Source organism: Palaemon carinicauda, chromosome 40 (genome assembly GCF_036898095.1).
Source record: "Palaemon carinicauda isolate YSFRI2023 chromosome 40, ASM3689809v2, whole genome shotgun sequence".
NCBI classification, from domain to species: domain Eukaryota; kingdom Metazoa; phylum Arthropoda; class Malacostraca; order Decapoda; family Palaemonidae; genus Palaemon; species Palaemon carinicauda.
Window position 1 is genome coordinate 48,525,807 of NC_090764.1, and position 24,091 is coordinate 48,549,897.

General features: G+C 46.1%; 1 protein-coding gene across 3 annotated transcripts in view; it reads left to right on the forward strand.

The window, feature by feature from the left end:
* LOC137631762 (uncharacterized) overlaps positions 1–24,091 on the forward strand; it is a 334,578-nt gene that overhangs the window by 130,865 nt on the left and 179,622 nt on the right. For 2 of the 3 annotated variants that reach the window (XM_068363705.1, XM_068363704.1), the window contains exons 3-5: positions 7,581–7,791; positions 17,502–18,295; positions 20,404–20,543. In XM_068363705.1, the coding sequence (XP_068219806.1) occupies positions 7,581–7,791; positions 17,502–18,295; positions 20,404–20,543 (1,145 nt within the window). Of the gene's footprint in view, positions 1–7,580; positions 7,792–17,501; positions 18,296–20,403; positions 20,544–21,039; positions 21,287–24,091 lie in introns of all 3 variants that reach the window. The other variant, XM_068363706.1, reaches the window with a different exon arrangement.

Consider the following 24,091-nt stretch of genomic DNA (forward strand, 5'->3'; position numbering starts at 1 on the left):
TGCCTTATCCAGTGATGATCTTTTACAGATTTGGTCGTCCCTGGGGCTTAAGGGCTTGCCCTCCAGGGTCGCTCTTATTGACCTTGTCTCGTTGGGGGCCGCTGTTAAGCAGTCGCCGGTGGTAGCAGAGGTAGACCCTCTGTCTATTGTCGACGTCGTGGTGACAGAGGCCTCCGACGTGGCTGGGCCTTCCGCCGCAGGTGCTGTTGCGGGTGATGGTGCTAAAGGCTCTCCTCCTCCTTCCGTACATCCTTCGAAGGGGGAAGTGAGTCCTTCGGTCTCGGCTGCTGCTCAGCTTCCTTCTGAGGGAAGTGCTTTAACGGAGACTCCCCTTCGGAGGACCGATGGTCCCGACGATCTTCCCCGAGGCCGCCTCCGCCGTAAGGCTCACCGTCCGCTACGCCACAAGGGCCTCCCTTCCCCTTACAGGGGGACTAAGAGGCGCCTTTTTGGGTCTTCATCCTCCGGGGGGGACTCTCCTCGTCAGCCTCAACCTACAGCTCCGCCCTCCTTGAACCTCTCTGCAGACCGCTCACCATCTCCTTCCAGATCTTCGCCTTCTGGAGAACTCGTCACCCGACAGGCAACGGTCCCTTCGGGGCCAAGGGGTCCTTCCCTTACGCGAGCAGTGCTAGCGCACAAGTGCTCTCCTGCTCGCCAGCGCTCTCCTGCTCTCCTGCTCGCCAGCGCTCTCCTGATCTTCAGCGCTCTCCTGCTCGTCGACGATCTCCTGCTCGCCAAGACTCTCCTGCTCGCCGACGCTCACCTGCCCGTCGGCTCTCTCCTGATGTTCGCCCCCCTCACCAGCGCTCTCCTGCTCGTCAGCTCTCTTACGAGCGTCAGCGCTCATTTGAGGACCATCGCCCTGCGGTCTCTGACCACCCTTTAGTTCCTGCTGAACTCCCTGCTCACCATCTGCCTGGTCCTGTGGCTACGCAACATCGTGCTGCGAGTGTATCAAAAACACATGTTCGCCAACGCGCCAGCGATCTCCCAGTTCCTGCTCGTGAACGCGCCGCGCCACCTGTCCTTTCACATGACACGCGTCGACCTTCTGCTCGCCAGCGATCTCCAGCTCGCCAGCGATCACCTACGCGCCAGCGATTACCTCCTCGCTAGCGTTCACCTGCTTGCCAGCGCGCACAGGCGATCTTAGTATCGCCTATTCAACAGCGACAGCTAGCGCGCCAACGTTCTCCAACGCTCCTGAAGGAACATGGTTCGCCAGCTTCTAGCTCGCCATCGCGCGATCGCCCGCCTGCGCATGCTGCTCGCCATCGGTCGCCATTGCACGATCGCCCTCCTGCGCATGCTGCTTGCCATCGCTCGCCCCTGCACGATCGCCCTCCTGCGGATGCTGATCACCATCGCACCCCATCACGCGATCGGCCACCTGCGCATGCTGCTCGCCATCGCTCGCCCCTGCACGATCGCCCTCCTGCGCATGCTGCTCGCCATCGCTCGCCCCTGCACGATCGCCCTCCCGCGGATGCTGATCACCATCGCACCCCATCACGCGATCATTCACCTGTGCATGCTGCTCGCCATCGCTTACCATTACGTGGTCATTCACCTGCACATGCTGCTCACCATCGCACGCCAGTGCGTCGACATGCCACATCGCGCCATCGCCAACTTGAGCGACTGCACTCACCAGCTCGTCATCGATCGCCTGTGGATCTACATTGTCAGCGATCTTCCTCACCTACGCGGCAGCGCGTTCCCTCGCCGTCGCGCCAACGCTTGCGTTCGTCGCCTCGGACACGCGTTCATTTACCTGCCCACCCTTGCACCCACTCGCCTGCGCGCCCGCGTGACCGCTCGCCTGCGCGACCACTCGCCTGCGCGCCCGCGCGACCGCTCGCCTGCGCGCCCGCGCGACCGCTCGCCTGTGCGCCCGCGCGATCATCCACCTGCGCGCCCGCGCGATCGCTCGCCCGCGCTCCCGCGCGACCATTCGCCTTCGCGCGACCATTCGCCCTCGCGCGACCATCGTTCGCGGCGAATTCCGCAGCCGGTGGTAGCAGCAGGAACGCGTGCTCCTAGACGGCACTCGGGATCACCTCCATCCAAACACAGGTTGGTAGTGCAGGACGAGGAGAGGTTAGTACAGCATTCTTCCCCACCATCTTTTCAGGCAGGTACCGTCGTGTCCACTCCAAAGGATCGCCCGATCCCTTTCCCTTTAGCGAGGATTTCGGACTCTGTGTCCTTGGAGCAGTAGACTTGGTTTGGTCCTCTGGCACGGGCGTTAGTGAGGGTTATGAAACCAGCACTCGCCGGCCAGGGTGACAAACCAGTGGCTGTCTCTCCTACGCTGAAGAGAAAGAGAGGAGTGGACTTCGTGGTGACTTCCCCTAGGGCGAAGTTGGTTCCCAAGAGGTCGGTCTCGAGGGTCCCTTCTCCTGCACGAATACTCTCTCCTTCTCCCGTGGACGAGGCCTTTCCGTCCTCAGGTGAGTTCAGTGGGGCGGTAGTCTTCCCCTCGGCACCAGGGGGGGAGACTTCGCTTCAGGCAGGAGAATCGTCTCGTGAGGAAGGGGCCCCTCGAACCTCGTTGTTGGGATCCTGTATCCCTCCCAGGAGGGAACCCAAGGATTCCGAGACCGTCCCTAAATCCTCTGCAAGGATTCGTCAGGAACCCACGACTACCCAGGGTAATGTCCACGTATCACCCCAGGAAGAGATTCCTGGGGCAGGAGACTTAGCTGCCAGCCCGCAGGGAGGAGAACAGCAAGAATCCGAACATGCCTTCTGGCAGGTCCTAAGCCTGATAAGGCAACTTAACGGGCTTACGGATCCAGTCATCGCCCCCCGTGAAGTCAAAGACACGATTCTGGATGAAGTGTTTGACGTTCGGAAGGCCCCTAAGACCAGTGCAGCTCTGCCCTGGTCTCGGGGGCTGAAGAGTGCCAGGGCTAGGGCCAACGCTCAGCTCGCACTTCTTGCCTCCTCCAGTCGTTCCACTGCCGGGAATAAGCTCATCCCTCCTCCTCGCCTCCAGCAGAGGAGGTATTTCAAGATCCTGGGTGAGCACAACCTCGCTCTTCCTCTCCATCACTCTGTGGAGGAGCTGGCGAAGGGAGTTCCCCTTGAGAAACTCTCTGCCCGGCAGGTGTCGTTCTCGGCGGCAGAGATCCTTAACCACGAGAAGGTCGCTAAGTGTGCCATGCAGGCCACTTCGTGGCTGGACTTCTGGCTAGGATCTCTGGGCATCCTATTGCGATCGGAGGACTTGTCCAAGGAGACCAATAGGAAGGCCCTAGAGACCTTCTTGCTCTCGGGCACCCGCTCCATCGAGTTTTTGGCGCACCAGGTTACCACCCTGTGGGCCAACTCGGTGTTGAAGCGTCGCGATGCTGTGTCCGAGAGATTCCATCCGAAGGTCCCCGTCGTAGATGTGTGTAGGCTCCGACATGCTTCCCTTCTGGGGGAGAGCCTGTTTGAGCCTCAAGACATGGAGTGAACGGCTGAGAGGTGAAGGAAATCCAGCACGGACTCCCTCCTCCACAGGGCCCTTACAACTCGGCCCTATAAGCCTCCAGCCCCGCCACAACAGCAGCAACAGCCTTGTAAGGCTCCCAAACAGGCACCGGCAGTTAAGAAAGTGGTGTCTAAGCCCCAGCCCTTTCCAGCCAAGGTCAAGAGGGGCGGTAAGTCCTCCAGGGGAGGCAAGACTCCTAGGGGTGGCGGCCGCGGCCGCAAGCCCTAGGGGTGGTGGCCGCGGCCGCAAGCCCTAGGGGTGGCAGTCCCCCTGCATGTCCACCTGTGGGGGGATGCCTTCAGCGTTGCGTCCGCAGGTGGCAGCAACACGGGGTCGATGCTTGGACGGTCTCAGTGATCGGCCAAGGTTATCGCGTCCCGTTCACAACATCTCCACCTCCCCTGACAGCGAATCCAGTGTCGTTGAGCTCCTATGCCACGGGATCGGCAAAGGGGCTGGCCCTTCAGGCCGAAGTCGAGACCATGCTCGAGAAGGGTGCTCTCCAGGAGGTCGTGGACGGCTCCCCAGGCTTCTTCAGTCGACTGTTTCTTGTAGAGAAGGCTACTGGAGGCTGGAGACCCGTCATCGATCTCTCAGCTCTGAACAGGTTTGTCAAACAAACCCGGTTCAGCATGGAGACAGCAGACATGGTCAGACTTGCGGTGAGACCACAAGACTTCATGTGTACACTGGATCTAAAGGACGCGTACTTCCAGATCCCAATCCATCCGTCTTCCAGGAAGTACCTGAGATTCTGCCTAGACAACAAGATCTACCAGTTCAAGGTGCTGTGTTTCGGTCTCTCCACAGCTCCTCAGGTGTTCACCAGAGTGTTCACCCTGATTTCATCTTGGGCGCACAGGAACGGCATCGTCTCCTTCGTTACCTGGACGATTGGCTGATCCTAGCAGACTCGGAGTCGACCCTTCTTCGGCACCGAGACAGGCTTCTGGATCTTTGCCAGGATCTGGGGATCGTGGTAAACCTCGAGAAGTCCTCTCTGCAGCCGTCCCAACGACTGGTTTATCTAGGCATGCTAATAGACACCAATCTCCACAAAGCCTTTCCATCAGACGACCGGATAGCAAGGCTGAGGAGGGTGGCGGAACCCTTCCTCAGGCGAAAAGAACTCCCCGCCCAATCGTGGTTGCGTCTCTTACGCCACCTATCCTCCCTGGCCCGTCTGGTTCCAAACAGCCGCCTCAGGATGAGATCCCTTCAATGGCGGCTCAAGTCCCGGTGGAATCAAGGATCCGATTCCCCGGACATTCTGATCCCAATGGGGTCTCTGGAACAGACGGACTTGCGGTGGTGGCTGGCCGACGAGAACCTGCGGAAGGGAGTGAGTCTTCTCGTCCTCCCCCCGGAATTGACTCTGTTTTCGGACGCGTCAAAAGAAGGGTGGGGGGCGCACGTTCTGAACCAGAGGGCCTCAGGCCTTTGGTCAGAATCAGAAAAGTGCCTACACATCAACCTGCTAGAATTGAAGGCCGTCTTTCTGGCTCTTCAGCAGTTCCAACGGTCCCTGGCGGGTCACTCCGTGGTGGTGATGAGCGACAACACCACGGTAGTGGCTTATATCAACAAGCAGGGAGGCACTTTTTTGCAACAGCTATCCCATCTTGCAGTAGAGACTCTGAGGTGGACCGAAACCCACTCGATAACACTATCAGCTCGCTTCATTCCAGGCAAGAGGAATGTGCTCGCCGACAGTCTGAGCAGGGCTTCGCAGATAGTGAGTACCGAGTGGTCTTTGGATCCTCAGATAGCCAACAAAGTCCTGACTTTGTGGGGTTCCCCGACGGTGGACTTGTTCGCGACAGCCTTGAACTTCAAGCTGCCCCTGTACTGCTCACCAGTCCCGGACCCCAAGGCACTCTGGCAAGATGCTTTCCAGCAACGGTGGGACAACATCGACGTGTACGCCTTCCCACCATTCTGTCTGATGAGAAGGGTGCTCAACAGGACCAGACTATCGGTCAACTGTTCCATGACTCTGGTAGCTCCGCTATGGCATCACGCGGAATGGTTTCCGGACCTTCTGCAACTCCTGACGGAACTCCCAAGGGAGCTTCCTCCACGACACGAGCTTCTCAGACAACCCCACTCCGGCGTCCCTCACAGGGCCGTAGCCTCGCTTCAGCTTCATGCCTGGAGATTATCCAGCGTCTCCTCGCGGAGAGAGGCTTTTCGCAACAGGTTGCGGAGAGAATGTCTCGGCACCTGCGAAGGTCCTCTGAGGGAGTCTACCAAGCAAAGTGGAGAGTCTTTTGTGGTTGGTGTCGTGGAAGGGGTATCTCTCCACTCGATGCCACTATTCCAGCAATAGCGTACTTCCTCGTGTATCTGCGAGAAGAAATGCGCCTTTCTGTCTCGGCAGTGAAAGGCTATCGCTCAGCCTTAAGCTTGGCCTTCAGATTGAAGGGCGTGGATATTTCTTCATCGCTAGAACTCTCTTTACTCATACGTAGCTATGAGCTTACCTGCCCCCAGTCGGAAGTGAGACCCCCTCCTTGGAACGTGGTTCGAGTCCTCAGGTCTCTTAAGAGACCTCCCTTCGAGCCATTACGCCAGGCCTCCGATCGCCACCTGTCTTGGAAGACGGCTTTCCTAGTCGCCTTGGCTTCGGCCAAGCGAGTTAGTGAACTTCATGGTCTCTCGTACGACATCGCCCATTCAAGGGGATGGGGGGAGGTAACGTTCAGGTTCGTCCCTGAGTTTGTGGCCAAGACTCAGAATCCTGGAGTGCCGGATCCTCGGTTCGACTCTTTCAGGATCGTGAGTCTCCGTTCTGTAACAAACGACCCAGACCAGCTGCTACTATGTCCAGTGAGGTGTCTGAGGCACTACTTGAAGAGAACAGCTGCAGTCCGTCCTCATGTGCGAGCTTTGTTTGTGAGCACAGGCAGGACAAAGAGGAGGGTCACCAGGAACACCATCTCGGCTTGGATTCGAAGGGTTATCCACCATGCCCTGAATCCTGACCCTCCTCCGTCACGTCGCCCTCGGGCCCACGATGTCAGGGGTATTGCTACATCCCTGGCCTTCAAGAGAAACTTCTCTGTGACGCAGGTACTTCAAGCTGGGGTCTGGAAGCGTCAAACGACCTTCACAGCCCACTACCTGCAAGACGTGACCCACAGGAGCCTCGATACGTTTTCTATCGGCCCTGTGGTGGCTGCACAACAGCTGGTCTAACCTCAGGCTCCTTTTTGGACAAGTAGCAGTAGGTTGAGGGCGTTGTTACCCGGTCTTAGTCTGCGTGAATGAAAGAGTATGTCTGACCCTTACTTCTTTCTTCATTCTCCCCTCTCTTGGGGAAGCAGCATCCTGGTCCTCGCATAGCTGACCTCGACCTCTGCAGGTAACCCATGCTTCTTTGTGCTCCTAGTATTAAGCTTAATACTGTTGCGTCTCTCATACCCTGACGAGGTGGTATGGGGAACGTCCTATCCTAGAATTCCTATCTGAAGGTCTCAAGGTCAACTTCATAGGACGAGTCACACTCTCCTCACACTGCTTATGTAGGCCACTCGTTCCTAGCGATGCTAGGAACTTGTGAGGTACAGGGGCTTCCTCTCTCTAGTGCTGCTCACTGAGGGATCGAGCCCCCGGGCAAGCCGAAGTCAGTAAGGCTGGGGACTTTCCACCCTTCCTAAGGGGTAAGTCACCCTCAGTAAATAGCGTGGTTTGTATTTTGGTTACGGAACAAATGACAAATTCGAAGATAATTTGTATTTTTCCTAACCATACAAACCTTAGCTATTTACACATATGTGCCCGCCATCCCTGACCCCCAAGTCAAGTCCTACCTCTAAGTGAAGTGAAGCAAGTCACCGGTGTGTGGAGGGGGGAGGGGTAGCAAGCTACCCTTCCCCGCTAACTAGCGCGGGGTTAATTAACCCTCGTTAAAACTATTGGCTCGTCATTTCAGCTGCGCTAAAAGGTAAACCCTCAGTAAATAGCTAAGGTTTGTATGGTTAGGAAAAATACAAATTATCTTCGAATTTGTCATATTAGGAGTACTGTATTTTTTACAATAAATGTGATTTATTGCCTGGCACCACTAATAAGAGTATGCTTTTTCTCTTGACAGAAACTTCGGTGTAAGAATGAATTGTGTGATGTTGTGATTGTAAGTAATGATGGAAGGCAGACACTGGCCCATAGCTGTATTTTGGCATGCCATTCTTCAGTTTTAGCTGCCGTACTTCAAAGCAGATTGACGGCAGAGCATGACTGGTCCATATTAAGGCCGTTGATTATTAACATTGGGGAAGTTTCGGTAAAGAATTCGGGCATTGAAGGTAAGATTCTTTTCCCTATATCATGAATGTTGCTCAATTCATCCATTTGTTTTATCACTAACACAAACCAATGCTATTTAAAGGGGATATTACTTTTGGTGAAGCTGAAAGAAGATCCTTAAGACTTTTAGCGAGGGTTAACCATCCACCCTCTAGGTAGGGGGAGTGTGGGGTGTAGTTAGCTACCCTGCTCATTCACACACCCGGGATGAATAACCACTTTTGGTTTGTCTTTGTGGAGAATGGACGCTGCTGCTCTCCTCCCTTTTTGACTTGCCATTACTGACTTAATTGCTTTTTAAGGTTTTTCTTTTCAGCGTGTTTGTGCTTTTTCCTTGACCGTTATGCCCGCTCCTGTGGGACTTTCATGCCCCCCTGTTGATACGGACCTGCATTCAATGTGTCCGTCCTTCCTAGGGTGGCGTTGTAGTGGTTTGCGGACTGTGGCCAGAGGTAGCACCCGATCTGCCTAGTGTCCGAATGCCGACCACAACCCAACGTTCACTACGCAAAAAATATACAACGGTGGAATACCCCAAAATCTAGGTAACAGGTCAAGAGAACGGAGCTCTGGGCAAGGGGAGCCAGTTAGAACTTTAGTTCCTTTTTATCTTCCCTGTCATTGGGCTAGGTGGATAGAAGTACAATATAAGAACATTAGGTGAAAGGGACCAATTGTTTGTACTGATAACAGGACACAGTGTTGGAAAATAAATTATAAATAACTTAGAAAGATTTAAAAAAAGAAAAAACAGTGGCTAAGAAGGGGACATCATGGTGAAAGGTTCTGAAATTAAATGCTGTATTCATAAAAACAAGCAAAAAAATATTTATTTGTAAAGAAAAAATATGTTAGGATTACATTAACATTGTTTTGTCAAATTCCATTAAGCATTTAATGGAAACATTTTCATCCCTTTACACTCCAGCCTCACAATAACAAGATAAAAGAAAACAAAGATTTGAATAACAAAAAAAAAGAAAAACAAGAACTATTCACATGTGGGACACTCATAAGTATTCCAATACGGTACAAGTATAAACAAAGGCACACCTAACCGTGTACCTATTTGGGATACATTCAAATACCTGTAGCTTGCCTCCCGATCAAAGGGTTCATAAAACAAGGATTGCAATTCATGCGGAAAAACTAGAAGATCCCGGCAAACTTGCTTATAACTGTCTTCCCTCAGGCTGACCAGCAACATACTCAGGTGTATCATGCAGATTTATTTGTGACTATGACAGAAACAAACTTCAAGCTTAAAGGAGAACCCCGCAACACTGTGGTTCATAATCTGTGTGAACAATCCACTGGGTTTAGGAGTTGACAACACTTAAAAGTTTGGCTATTACTGCAAAAAAACTGTTTTATGCCACTTTATGTTCACTTGGTTCTGGGGCGAATATTTAAAAAAAACTGTCCATCACTAAACTGCAAAGTCACTTAAAATTATTAAATTCTGAACAGTATGGCCACATACGATGCCGTGCAGGCTTCTGCGGGCCCACAATAACAATGTCTAGAAAATTTCCAATTGTAAACCTGCACTGTGATAAGGTGGAACAATTCAGACTAAATTCGAACACAGTCCCATTCCATTTCAATTGCTACTGCGAACTATTAATGTCTATGACACACACTCATATAACAACACAGTAGCATACTTCTAGTTAAAAGGCAAGATAATATGAATACCGAGCAGCATCACAGACCACTAACACAATAGTAACCGACCATAAACAACATTCATAATTTTTATGTACAGTACTTGACGAATACTCTTAATTTTCCCTTCTGGGTGAAGGGGGCTACTGTCGATACGTAGAAAGGAATAACAGATTAAGGCACTTCTTTTTGGAAGGAGGGACTTGAGAGCTACATAAAAGTCATAGTGTTTCATAACATTCAACCCACTAAGCTTTCTTAGATACAAACCACTTTTTTTATTTCAGTGTTTTGATCAGGACGACACCTTCCTTGAATAGCAAGAGTGGTCTGCCTCCCAGTGAGAGAGCTTTGGGCATTGGCAAAAGAAGAAGTCTAAGAGAGTTTCTTTGCCTTCGGGGTTTTCTCGAAGTGAAGAAACCTAGGACTTCTTCTTTGACCCCCCAATCTTTTCCTGAAGCTCCTGCTTGATTGGTCTCCCCCGGGAAACAATCGAGTAGAAGTGTAGACCAGCTAATACTAGGTCAGCCTCAGGGTCTGAGGAACAGGACTGCTTCCCCTAGAGAAGCAGTTCTGCCCCTCCCCTCAAGTGGAGCCTTTTCATTCTCTGATGTATTACAGGTTTGGCCATCGCTGGGTAAAACTGGTCCCCCGTCAGAGGAGGCGTTGCTGGAACTCCTTCAACTTGGTGCTGAGAGGAAGCATAAACTTGCATTCTTGGAGGTGGAGCCCTTGTCACCTTCGAGTGTGGTACAGCTTGATCCCGTAATGTCGTCTACCTTGACTGCCGAAAGATTCTGCCCCTTTCCTTCGTCTATTGCTGCATCTGCTGTTGTTGAAGACTGCGCTCCCCCCACATGCTGAGCCGGCTCTTCCGTCGGGTGAAGCAAAGTCCGTATCTCCTGCAGGTGGGCATCTCTCTTTTCCGAGAGTGAGGTACCCCCCAGAGACCCCATTCCAGAGATCTTTTCAGACGCCATCATGCCTCTCCTCTGACGCTTCTCCTTGCAGAGCAGGTCTCCTCTGCGGAGGAACTTCACCGCCACTGACGAGCTCCCAGAGAGCATAGTCGTCCTTGATGCTCTAGACGTTCTCCTTCTCCTCTTGTCAGGAGACATCTCTCCAGTTCCTATAGAGACCAACGATCTTCTCTCTCGCCCGTTAGACATTCACTTTTGGAGTCTCATCATTTTTTTGCTGCTTGTCACACATCCCCCTGAGCCTGTCCTCCTTCTAGAGAGCGTCACTCATCACCTCGTGACTATCACTCCTTGCCTCATCCCTTGCCATCGCAAGATTATGATCGATAGTTTCACTGCCAGCCTACGTATTCTCGCCACTCGCCTGCATCTGTGGACTCTCCTTTAACTCACTGTTTGCCAGCCTTGGAGCACTCACCAGTCATTCGTCACTTGTCAGCTGTTCGTGGTTTGTTAGCTGCTCGTCGTTTGCAGCTGCTCGTCGTTTGCCATCTGCTTGTCGTTCGCCAAATGCTGGTCATTCGCCAGCTGCTTGTCGTTCGCCAGTTCACAGGCGTTCACCCTCAGTCCGTTTCCAGACCTCTTGGCGCTCGCCACCTCCTTAACGTTCACCAGTACATCAGCATTTGCTAACTCATTGTTCACCAGTTCCTCGCCGTTCACCTAGATCTTCTGCTTTGTCTAGTCATCTTCCGGCCCGCAAGTGCCAATCGCCAGGAATAGATAATGACTCGCCTTAGCGAGATTGTAACTCTCCTTTTATCTTTCACAGGTCAGCTTGTGATCACCGCTCACCAGTGCAGGACATTAGATCAATGCGTGATCGTCATAGAGACGACTTCCGTTGTCCTCCCTTGAGAGTTCCCCTCTCTTACTTTAACAATCTCTGCTCTGTCAAGAGGAGCTTCCTGTGCACAGGTATAGTCCTAAGTCTTCGTGTCCTAGTGACACTCGTTCCCCCATGGCTAGGTCAGCCGGGATCCAACTTCCTCCCAAGGATCTTCAGCATAGCAATATCCGTGTCCGTTCCCTTACAGGAAGGAACCTTTGAAAGTCCTGCAACCTTCAACTTCTAGGCCTCACTTATCTAAGCCTGAGCTTGAAACCGTGCCGTTGTCAATTGGACCAGGTAAGGATCCTAATCTTTCTCCTTTTCAGACTTCCAAACCCAATCCTCCAGCACCTAGCTTTCCGAAGGATCTTCCGTCCGGTAATTCTTTCGGTAAGGAACCCTCCTTGTTTGACGCTCTGGACAAGGCAGTACGTTATTCCTCCGGCGCAGTCAATTAAAAGTTAAAGTTGCGGGATTTAAGTCTCCCCTGAGACGACCTTCATCATCTCCTCGGGCGACCATGAGCTAGCTGAGACTATCACTAGCCCCCTCTAACCTTCCCCCCCCCCCAGGTGCCACCCTGGAGAGTACCCCCCCAGTAGAAGGTCTCACACTATTTGCGCCTTAGCGGGGACGCGAACTCGGGACCTCTGAAACAGAAGCCCGCGACGCTACTAACCTAGCTATCTGGAGCATGTCGAGGATTCCTCTGGAGAGTTCAGCTCCCCCGCATACCACTTCCTCTCCGTGTGACCCCAGATGTATGTCAAAATAATTTAAGAACAGTAACATTAATATAAATATCTGCTATATAAACTATAAAAACTTTAACAAAACATAAGGCAGAGAAATAAAATAGAATAGTGTGCCTGAGTGTACCCTCAAGCAAGAGAACTTTAACCCAAGACAGTGGAAGACCATGGTACAGAGGCTATAGCACTACCCAAGACTAGAGAACAATGGTTTGATTTTGGAGTGTCCTTCTAGAAGAGCTGCTTACCATAGTTAAAAAGTCTCTTCTACCCTTACCTAGAGGAAAGTGGCCACTGAATAATTTTAGTGCAGTAGCTTGAGAGAAGAATTGTTTGGTAATCAAAAGTGTTGTTGGGTGTATGAGGACAGAGGAGAATATGTAAAGAATAGGCCAGACTATTCAGTACAGTATATGTGTAGGCAAATGGAAAATGAACCGTAACCAGAGAGAAGGATCCAATGTAGTACTGTCTGGCTGGTCAAAGGACCCCACAACTCTCTAGCGGTAGTATCTCAACAGGTGGCTGCTGCCCTGGCCAACCTACTACCTCAGCCCTATCGGCCTCCTCCGCCACAGAAAAAAAAGCAGGAACCAACAAAACTGCTGACACAGGTCTTCAACTGCTTTGACTTCGTCTTAAAGGGTGTCAAAGAAGTCCTTTCCAACTAGAGAGTGGAAGGGCTCCAAGTCCCCTCGTGAGGTAAGAGTATTAGAGGCTGCACCTGCTAGGACTGGCAATCCTCCCACCTGTCCACCATTTGGGGATGCCTGCAATGCCGCTGGGAGAGGCCAAAGTCTGGACAGTCTCCATGATTCGTTCAGGGTATCGCGTCCCATTCATTCCATCTCTCCCTCTACTAACTCGGGATCCAGGCCCATCGAGCTTCTACATGAAGGGATCTGTGAATAAGCTAACCCTTCATGCAGGAGTCCAGGCCATGTAGGAGAAGGGCGCTCTTCAAGAGGTCTTCGGTGGATCCCAGGCTACTTCAGTTGACTCTTTCTTGTGAAAAAGACGTCTGGAAGTTGGAGACGAGTCATTGACCTCTCAGCACTGGACAAGTTTGTCAGACTAACTTCTTTCAAAATGGAGACGGTAGACACGGTCAGACAAACGGAAAGACCATAGGACTTCATGTGCACACTGGATCTTAAGGATGCATACTTCCAGATCCCAGTTCATCCTTCTTGAAGGAAGATTCTAAGGATCATACTCGACAACAAGAAATACCAGTTCAAGGTACTGTGCTTCGGCCTTTCCACAGCCCCTCAGGTCTTCACAAGTGTGTTTACCCTAGTGTCATCTGGGGCTCACAGGGTCTGCATCTGTTTCCTAAGATATTTGGACGGCTAATAGACTCTGTGGCAACCCTTCTTCAACACCAAGGCAGACTTCTGCCATTTTGCCAAGATCTGGGTATTATGGTAAACCTCAAGAAGTCATCCCCGCCTCCCTCTTAGAGACTGGTATACCTAGGTATGATCACCAACACTAATCTGCGGAAAGTCTTCCCATCAGACGACAGGTTACATAGACTGAGGAAGGTAGCAAGACCCTTCCTCAGACAAGAAGAGCTTCCAGCTCAGCAACGGTTGTGTCTTATAGGTCACCTATCATCCTTGGTCCCTCTATTGCCTAACGGCTGCCTCATGGTCCGATCTTTTCAATGGCGTCCAAAGTCCAGGCGGAATCAGTCCAGCAATTTCCCAGACATTCTTTTAGGTATACGAAAGCTTGACCTTCAACGCCGATGCACCGTAAATCATTTAGTAGCAGTTCATGCACAACTGTATCAAAAGCCGCACTGAGATAGAGTAATATTAAAACACCATATGTATTTTCCTCCATCATTTCCAGCATATCATTTACAACGGAGTAGATGGCTGTCTCCGGCGAGTAGAGTTTTCTGTACGCAAATTGGTTGTCAGGTAAAGCTAGCTTCTATCACTTCAAAGTGACTGACTAGTTGTTCAAGAATTGTGTATTCAAGCACTTTTGAAACAAAGGATATATTCAAAATAGATCTATATGAGCTTAATTCCTGGTAGTCCAGAGCATTTTTCAGAACTGGTGTGTCTTTAGCCATTTTCTAAGATTTGGGAAACTTACATTCATCAATACTTGTATTTGGTATTGTGATTATTATTTTGGCTAGACTAGAAAAGTTTCTCTCTCCAGTTACTTCAGATATTGGCATAGGATCAATTGCGCAGTTTGTTTTTTTTGCTCGATAATTCTGGTGATGTCATCTTGTGTTATGTTGTTGAATCTTATTAATTTTATCTGTGTCCGGTGTATCCTTTACAAATGACCTCGTATTTTCAATTTTGTTTTTAAAGAATACTAGAAAATTATTTGCTCGTTCCTGGTCACTATATCCCTCAGGTAGATTTTTTTCGTTTACATTTATGTCTGTAGCTGCTTTGCAGATCTTTCTCATATAGTATTCACTTATTTTCCTTCTTAGTAGGTAGTTATATTGACATGTAGCAGTTTTGTATTCTACCCATGTACTTTCAGTTTTTAACTGATTCCACTTTCTTTACGTCTTTTTTTCCCCTCTTTTTCACTAAAGTCTCTCTGTCAAACCAAATAGATTGGTCTTTAACTTCCATTGAATGGAAGGCAGTTGGAGGACAGATTCACCAACCCTCTACAAAACAGTTGCTTGCAACTGATTGCATAACCAGACTGCAGTATTGCGCAACCATTCACTGAACACCAGCGAGGTGGGTGGGCGAGCTCCTCTGCCTGATGAAGATTTGCGCTCAATCTAGGTCACTTACCAACATCATAGTGGCCTCTTAAGAGCCTACTCGCCCACATTTCATGCTTCAGCATCGCATACACCACAGGTGCACGCTACCTCGATAGTACGCACTCACTCACCACTGCAGTATGCTCTAGCAGCGAGACGGGAGGTGCAGATGCCTGCCACACTACCAGCGCATACCTATACAGGTGCTTGCTGATCCTCGTCTTGCCACATGCCCATTGCCAACGTGCGCCTCGCCATTAGGTGGGTCAGGAATCGCTCTCGCTGGAGATTGCCGCTTGGGGACACACCCCCACTCTACTTGTTCGCCCCATAGTACTTCGGTAGTGGCTGAGAGCGCGCTGGTTCATAACACTCACTTAGAGTGTACATGCCTGTCTACGGAATACTGGTACAGTATATCGAGGAATTAAGACCAATACAGTACCAAACTAGGTAAAGTCTTTCTGTTCAAAGAAAGAATAGAAAGTATGAAATGGGCAGTTTTCTGTCGCAGGCTGCTTTGTCAGCTCAGCAGTAGCAAAGATGTCTGGATCACCTGGCCAGGGCACCAGCCACCCGTTGAGATACTACTGCCAGAGAGTTAAGAGGTCCTTTGACTGGCCAGATTGGATCCTTCTCTCTTGTTACAGCTCATTTTCCTTTTCCCTACTCATACACCGAATAGTCTGGCTTATTCTTTACATATTCTCCTTTGTCCTCAGACACCTGACAGTATTTGAGATTACCAAACAATTCTTCTTCACTCAATGGATTAACTATTGCAGTGTAATTGTTCAATGGCTACTTTCCTCTTGGTAAGGGTAGAAGAGACTCTTTAGCTATGGTAAGCAGCTCTTCTAGGAGAAGGACACTCAAAAATCAAACCATTGTTCTCTAGTCTTGGGTAGTGCCATAGCCTCTGTACTATGTCCTTCCACTGTCTTAAAAGTTCTCTTACTTGAGGGTACACTTGGGCAGGCTATTCTATCTTATTTCTCCTTTTTTTTTCTTTAAGTTTTTATAGTTTATATATTAAAGATCTAATTTAATATTGTCACTGTTCTTAGTACTGTATATTTTATTTTGATTGTTTATTACTTCCAATGTAATGTTTTTATTTCCTTGTTTCCATTCCTCACTGGGCTATTCTTCCCTGTTGGAGCCCTTGGGCTTATAGCATCTTGTCTTTACAATTAGGGTTATAGCTTAGCTTATGATAATTATAATAATAATAATAATAATAATAATTATTATTATTGTTATTGTTATTGGTACCCGACGGCTGCTTGCTCATTCCCTCTCTACAGTGACTGCTGAGGACCCCGTGGTCTCAGCATTTAGACCCTTTGAACATTATGGTTCCAATAGGGTCAGAGCAAAAGAGAGATATGAGCTGGTGAGTGTCCGACACAAATCTGTTCAAGGGAGTAGGCCTTCTTAATCTTTCCCGGGAGTTAATGTTCTTTATAGATGCCTCAAAAGAAAGGGGGTTCTCACCTATTGCACCACAGGGCCTCCGGACTCTGGTTTGAGTCCGAGCGACACTGCCACATAAAACCTTCTGGAAATAAGGGCAACATTCTTAGCCCTGGAGTAAGTCCACCAGCTCCATTCAGGCCATTCTGTGGTACAGAGAAAAGCGACAACACCACAGTAATGGTGTACATGAATAACCAAGGAGGTACTTTTCACAATCCCCCTGCCACCTAGCTGTAGGGATCTGGAGATGGACGGAAGACAATTTTGTAGCCCTGTTAGCCCGTTCCTTACCAGGCAAGAAGAATGTGCTGGAGGACAATCTGACTAGAAAAAACTCAGATAATAGGCTCTGAATGGCCTTTGAGCAACAGATAGCAAAGTCTTGATTTTGTGGGGTTATCCAACAGTCAACCTGTTAACAACATCCCTAAGCTGGAGACTTCTCAATGACTGTGGAACAACTTGGATGTTTATGTGTTTCCCTCCATATGCCTAGTAAGGAGGTTTCTGAACAAGATAAGGGCATCGTATGGCAATATGCAGAATGATTCATGGATCTTCTGCATCTCATCACAGAGGCACCAAGGGAACTCCCTCGACTTCCTGATCTACTCGTACCACCACATGTGAAAATCTTCCACCGAGCGATAATCCATCTTTTGTGGTTGGTGTCATGAACGTGGCATGGCTCCCCTCAGTGCCACTATCTAAACAATAACAAAGGTTTTGTTGTACCTCAGAGAGGGCGAAACTGTACTCAGTCTCAGCGGTAAAAGGCTACTGCCCAACCGTGAGCCTTGCCGTTGGATTGCAATTTTTTAAATCAAAATCTATCCAATGATCCCTATTGGGGTCTAGAAATGTGACTCGGTGGCATTGTTCAAATACCTTAGTCATAGTCTTCTACGAAAAACCCAATCTTGATCATCCTGTACACATCAATTTAGGTAATTGTTTGCTCTTGGCAGGATTACATGATGGCAAACCCTTATTTAGAGAGATTTTAGGTAGATTATTAAAAAATTTTATGTACTATAAAATGATTCTTTGTGACTTCATTTTACTTTACTATAAATAGCATGCAAAGGGGTGCTCAGTTTGAAAATTTGTTTGGGTACTGATTTTTATGAAATAAACATTATTCAATTACTGTACTATATTTTTCTTCTTTTAGTAAATTTGAGAATCTATAATTTTTTAAACTTCTCTATTAAAATTTTTTTCCTTTTCTTTACAGAGTCTGAAGGAACTATAAATATCATAGAAATTTTGATAAGTCTTATGTATGGAGAGACTGTAGAAGTTGCGGATGTGTATGTTCCTGCTTTAAATGAGTATGCTCATGTCCTTGGCTTATCTGATCAGATTTTCACATGTCTTGATGGAACTGCAGGAAAGAATACAAAAGATATTCAGATAGAAAAAAACATTTCTGAAGAATGTGGGCCACCAGTGCTAGATTCATGTCACAAAAGTAATGGTAATGAGTATGAGCATGTAGAAGTGTTAAGTGAAATTAATTTGGATAATCAGATATTTCCAGCTTCCTTATCAAAATCCCCTCAAGTAAAGCAGATTGTGGATGATTCGGTCAAAGACTCATATGAAGGAAAGGATAATCCAGAAAATGTATTATCGTTTTCAATGTTGTGTTCAGAAGGACAAGAGGATGATGACAGTTGTGGAAAAGCATGGCATGATGGACATATATCGTATGAAAAACAGGAGGACATACAAAGTCAAAACTGTAATATTGTAGTGTGTAAAATGGACCAGAGTGACACAGAGAAATCAAGTAGAGAAGAGATAAAGATTGAAGAAAGTGCTATCTTGAATATAACTATGGGGGAAGAATTGCACCCAAACTCCTTTAATAGTGATGGTCAACACTTACATCAACAGAAAAGACACGCTAAGAAATCTTTCATTTGCTCATTTTGCAATTCAGCGTTCCATAAGTGTGGTGATTTAGTTAAACATGTCCAAAGTATGCAGCATTTTACCGTTCAGTGTCCTGTTTGTTTTATTCAGGTAAGTTCACTTTATATTCATATAGGTTTGATAATTTGAGATAATATTCTGATATCTTTAGGAGAATTAAATAAACCAATTGGTGAGCTTTAGTGAAGGTTAAAGAAACAATGGTGGAAGGAGTTAGGATGATTTTGAAATTCCATGATTTGACAGCAGAAAATGATTGTGTGTATGAGTGAGTAGGAAGAGTGAATAAAATAGTAGGTGGTGTGATAAGAAGATAAACATTTAGTGAAGGAAAAATTTTTTTTCATTTGAGTTTGAGTTGCAAAATGGATAAGGAGAGCTAGAACATGCCCATGAAAAATAAGATGGATAAGGTAGGCAAGAATAATTTGAGAGGAAAAAAGGATAGCTAGTTCTGAAAATAGGGAGGCAAAATGGAAAAAACTTCAGACAAGGATACGATATTAATTTTTACTGATAAGTAGATAGAATTGGAGTTTAATGAATGATTGAAAAAAAGCAGATCAGACAGTGGCTAGGTTAAGTAAAATTTGGAAATCTAATCACCTGAAATTACATAAAATTAGGGTATATATTAGTTTACTGAGATCAGTGTTACTGTATGGACATGAGTCGTGGTATGACAATGAAACAATATCCAACAGATTTTTTTAAAATTGAGAACAAAGCCCTCAGAGGAATATTGGGAGTTAAGTGGGAGGACAGTTTTGGAAATAAAACCATAAGAGAGATTAGTCAAGTGCTATATGTATATGAGACTAGGGTGATGAGTAGATGCATGGTGTTTGCACTCCTCACGAGAGATTAGTTCACTAAACTCTTAACTGGCTCCACAAGGCACTTAAAAAGTTGGAAGACCCAGGCCTACATGGCTAAGGACTGAAGTGTGAAGTAGGAGATGAAGAATGGAAAAGTGTTGATTTAAAAGCTCAAGATAGAGATGACTGGCACAATCTAAGCTAGGCCCTTTGCATCAATAGGTGTAGGAGGAGATGATGAGGTTGATGATAAGTAAATAGAGAGAAAAGAGTTTAGGTATGTTAATGTATCTCAGAGTAAAAGATGCAAATGAAGAGCTGGTTTCTGACCTTAATCCAGTACTGGGTTACAATGTGTATTTTGAAAGTTCCTTTTAATGTGAAGGGTAAAAGAAAGAGAGAACTGAAAACTTAAAAGGGTTAATGCAAGGTTGAGATTATGTGAAGGCATAAAGGATGTACAGTAAGCAGATAAATTAAGAGATTGAAGAAAGGAAAGGTATGACTGTCTAGGGTTTGGGAAGGCTCTATAGATGAGGGAAAGGTTTCAAAGAAACAGGAATGGGACAATTTTTCCATCTTATTAAAGAATGGAGGATGAAAGACAGTAAGGACATGAAATTTCTTAGTATAGCTGAGGAACTGTTTTGGAGAATTTTGATTAAGAAAGTAAGAAAGATTGTAGAAACATATAATGAAAGGACAAACTTTTTTTTTTAGACAAGGAGATTTTTAATAATTTTTTTTTAATAAATTGCATGTGGCATACATGATGCTAGGAAAAGTTTATGATACAGTCCGTTGAGAGCCAATGTTGATGTATTTTAGAATGTATGGTATAGATGCTACAATTTTAGAACAATTACAAGTCGTTCTGATGGAAGTTTAGTATGTGCTAGACCGTGCAGAAGTTACTGGATTGGTGTGAGAGTGGGTCTTTTATGTCTCCATGTTTGTTACAGTACTGTATGTATTATACAGTACATTACCTGTATGTACTTCAGATGGAGGCTTATTTATGTAGGTATAGTTTTATATATGAAATAATAGCAGGTTATATGTACTTTTTTATTTTTATGGTGTGTATTAGGAGCATATAGTTCAATTTACTGTACAGTATAGGGATAAAATCTGACATATGTTGAAAATCACCTTATTTCAGGTCTCTTGGAAACAATTAACAATGTAAGGTTGGGTTCGTATTACTACAGTATATCCAGATTTCTACAAGGTCTTAATTCAGTTGATATCTTTACAGTAGCATCACAAAGCAGTATTTTGATGATCAGAAATCAGTGTTCTGTGTTACTTTTAGTCAGTAAGTGCATCTATTAGTTTTAACTTACAGTATATTATTAAAACTTTGAATATTTTTTACAGATAAAAGATTTCGAGGGCCAGCGCCTTCACTTTGCTCTCCACGATCAAAAATTGCCCTTTATCTGTGTGTACTGTGAACTTCGGTTTCGTACTCGTGCAGCTCTCACTATGCATACACCAAAGCATATGACTATGAAACCGTAAGTAATGTTTACATTGATTAGTTATAGATAAGGAGAAAAGGACAAGTTTGAATAAACTAGGAAGGTAGGTAAAATTTGTTAATTAGTTTGTGTAGTATAATTGGATTTGTTATGCTGAAATTATTGTGAACTGTATAATAGTGTTTGTTAACACTTAGCTTGCAATTGGGAAATTTTAAATGCAGAAAAAATTCTGGTTATTGTAATAGGGAAGAATTTTAGTGTTTATATTGGAAAACTCCTTACTAGAAGAAAGCATTAAATGCTGTATATGTAAGGTTGGGGCATGATATATCTGTTCTATTGGATGTGATGTTTTATGCTCGTTATTGACAAGTCTCCGGAAAATGGATTACATTACTGAACATAAGTATGATTATTTGTATTTTTTCCCGTTTTTTGCAAGAATGCATTGAATTTGATGCCACTGCTTAAATGTGTATGTGGCAGACTTTGTATTAAGATACATGTGAATTTTGTTTAATTTTGAAAGGTTTGTGTGTAATGATTGTGGCAGAGGATTCAAGTGGCGCCATGCGTTGCATGCCCATTTGCACACACACAGTCCCACCAGCCGCCTATTATGCGACATTTGTGGTTTTTCATCCAAGTATGTTACCAGTTTCAAGGCTCATTTACTGCAGCATTCTGGTCAGTCTTTTCCATGCCCTCATCCTGGTTGCTCCTTCTCTTCAAACCGCAAGACTCATCTCAACAACCATCTTGCAACTCATTCAAAGGTTAATAATATTACTTTAAACTTTACTTGTATATAATTACATTACTGTACTTAACTCCAAATTTTCTCTTGTTGATTGGATAATATAAATTGACACTACTTTTTAAATACTATAATTATATCTATTGTTATTTGTTTGGCAAAATTAATGTAACAAGGGTATTCTTTTAAAAAAATATTTTCTTGCATTGAAAACACAAAGCAGTACAGTACAGATTAGTGCAGGATTGGTGTGAAATAGCTTGAATCTTTATAAAGAATTATACTTCTTGTTGTGATAATTAAGTCATCTCACATTATCAGTTTGTTCTTGTTCGTATGCAAACTTTTCGTCTTTTTAAAATATAGGGATATGTCTTCAGTGTTGCTGGAATGGCCATTGAATCGTTAACATGGTAGTTGGTTAATGACAGTTGGTGCGAGGAGGAAGCCCCACTCATTTAGCTGTTACTGAATAACCACTTTTATCTTTGGCTGCAATGAGTAGTGCTATTATTATTATTATTATTATGATTATTATTATTATCATTATTATTATTGTTGTTGTTATTATTATTATTATTATTATTATTATTATTATTATTATTATTATTATTATTACTGTATTATTATTATTATTATTATTGTTGTTATTATTATTAATTATTATGAATATGATTATTATTAATATGAGTATTATAAATATGATTATTATATTATTATGAACTACTACTACTACTGCTACTACTTGTCAAGCTACAACCCTAGATTGAAAAGCAGGATGCTATAAGCCAAAGGGCTCCAACACGGTAAAATTATCACAGTGAGAAATGGATATCAATAAAGAACAAGAGAAGTAATGAGCAATTAAAATAAAATATTTTAAGAATAGTAACAACATTGAAATAGATCTTTCATATAAAAAAGTATAAAAAGATAATTATGTAAGCTTGTTCAACATAAAAACATTCGGTGCAAGTTTGAACTTCCCGAGTTCCACCTATTAAACTACCTTATTAGGAAGATCCTTCTACAACTAGGTCACAGCTGGAATACAATGTCTAGAATACTGTGTGGTATTGAGCCTCATGATGGAAAAGGCATTGCTATTAGAATTAAATATATATGTAGTATTATGAATAGGATGGTACTGTCCAGGAAGATCTGAATAGAAGGGATGGTCAGAATTATGAAAAATCTGAAAACATCCCAGTTAGAAGGCTGTCTTAGTACCATAACTAAATTGATTGGCATATCTAGTTTTCATTATATGGGATGCTTTCAGAAAAGCTGTGACCTCTGCTTCTGTCTTCACTAACCCAGCTTTTTTCAGAATTTTAGATTTTTCAATATTAATCTTACCCGATGATCATGTGGCTGTCAACTCTGTTGCCCGACAGAAAAATCTAAGGTCGGGATACGCCAGCGATCGCTATACAGGTGGGGGTGTACACAACAGCGCCATCTGTCGAGTAGGTACTCAGGTACTTCTTGTCAACAAGAACTCAATTTTTCCTCTGTCGTGCCACCGGCAAGACCTAATTGGATACGCTGTTGTTTCTGGAGTTGTTTTTCACGATTTTGGTGATGTATTCGCTCTAGATTTTAGCCTTCGCTATTCAGGAACCTTTATCATTAGCTTATCAAGCTTTTTGATTAGATTTAGGATTAATTGTTAATGAGATTTTGGAATTCCCCCCTGACTATTTCTACAATTCAAGATGTCTGACCATTCTCAAGTCCCTAAGTACAGGCAGTGTAGCGTTAGGGCTTGTTCTAGGCGTCTTCCGAAGGCCTCCATAGATCCTCACACCGTTTGTTCCAATTGTAGGGGTAAATCCTGTCAATTGGAAGATCGATGTGAGGAATGCGCTGGGCTTTCGGAATTCGATTTTAACGAATTCCTAAAGAATGCACGTAGGCTAGAGAAGGATAGGATCAGGAGGAGTTCTTCTCGCTCTTTTGATTTTTCCTCTCCCCATGCCCCTCAACCTACTCCTTCCCCTGTAGTGGTGACTCCCGACCCTGCTACTAGTGCTCAACCCTCCATGGCGGACATGATGCGTGCCATTCAGGCTCTTGGTGACAGAGTGGAGTCATTAGCTAATGACCGGAATCAACTTTTGGCAGATGTCAAAGAGTTGAAAGCGCAAAGTGCAGTGGGAAGTGTAGTGAGTGCAAGTGAAGTGAAAAGTGTCAGTGTCAGTGTTGCGCATGAGGGTACATCTGTTCGTGCCAGTCGTCCTCCCAGTCCGGGACCTCTTGCAAGCTCCCAAGCCCAGGGGAGAAGCAATGTCGAAGGACCAAAGGGTTCGGCAGGCCTTGATCAGCGTACGGATGTACCCTCAGTGGTTGCGGACGTATCTGTCAGAGATCGTCCCATCCACAAACAGACGAATGAGCCCTATCATTCCTCGTCTGTGGAAGAAGTTTCGAGGAAGAAACGTTGGACCAAGGTCTCACGACCTCTCAAGCGTAAGGTCCCTTCCGAGCGAGTCCAACGGCCCAGGTGTAGCCACTGGGTCAGTTCGGACTCGCCGCAGTCTTCCGAAGACTGCACACCTCCCAAGAGAGGTAGAGTGGTTCCGCAGCAGGCAACTACTCCGTCTGTTGCCGCACCAACCACGGTAGATCCTAAGTGGTCCATGCTGCAGACTATGCAGTCTCAGCTTGCTTCCTTCATGCAGGAGTATCGTGCTGAGAAGGTTGACACTGCACCAGTTAACCTGCAACCTGCCACGGTTGTGCGCTCAGCAGATACTGCGGCTGCCTGCTCCCACACTCCACCTGTGAGAGCTCCACCACCGATGCGCAGTCGACCCTGCCA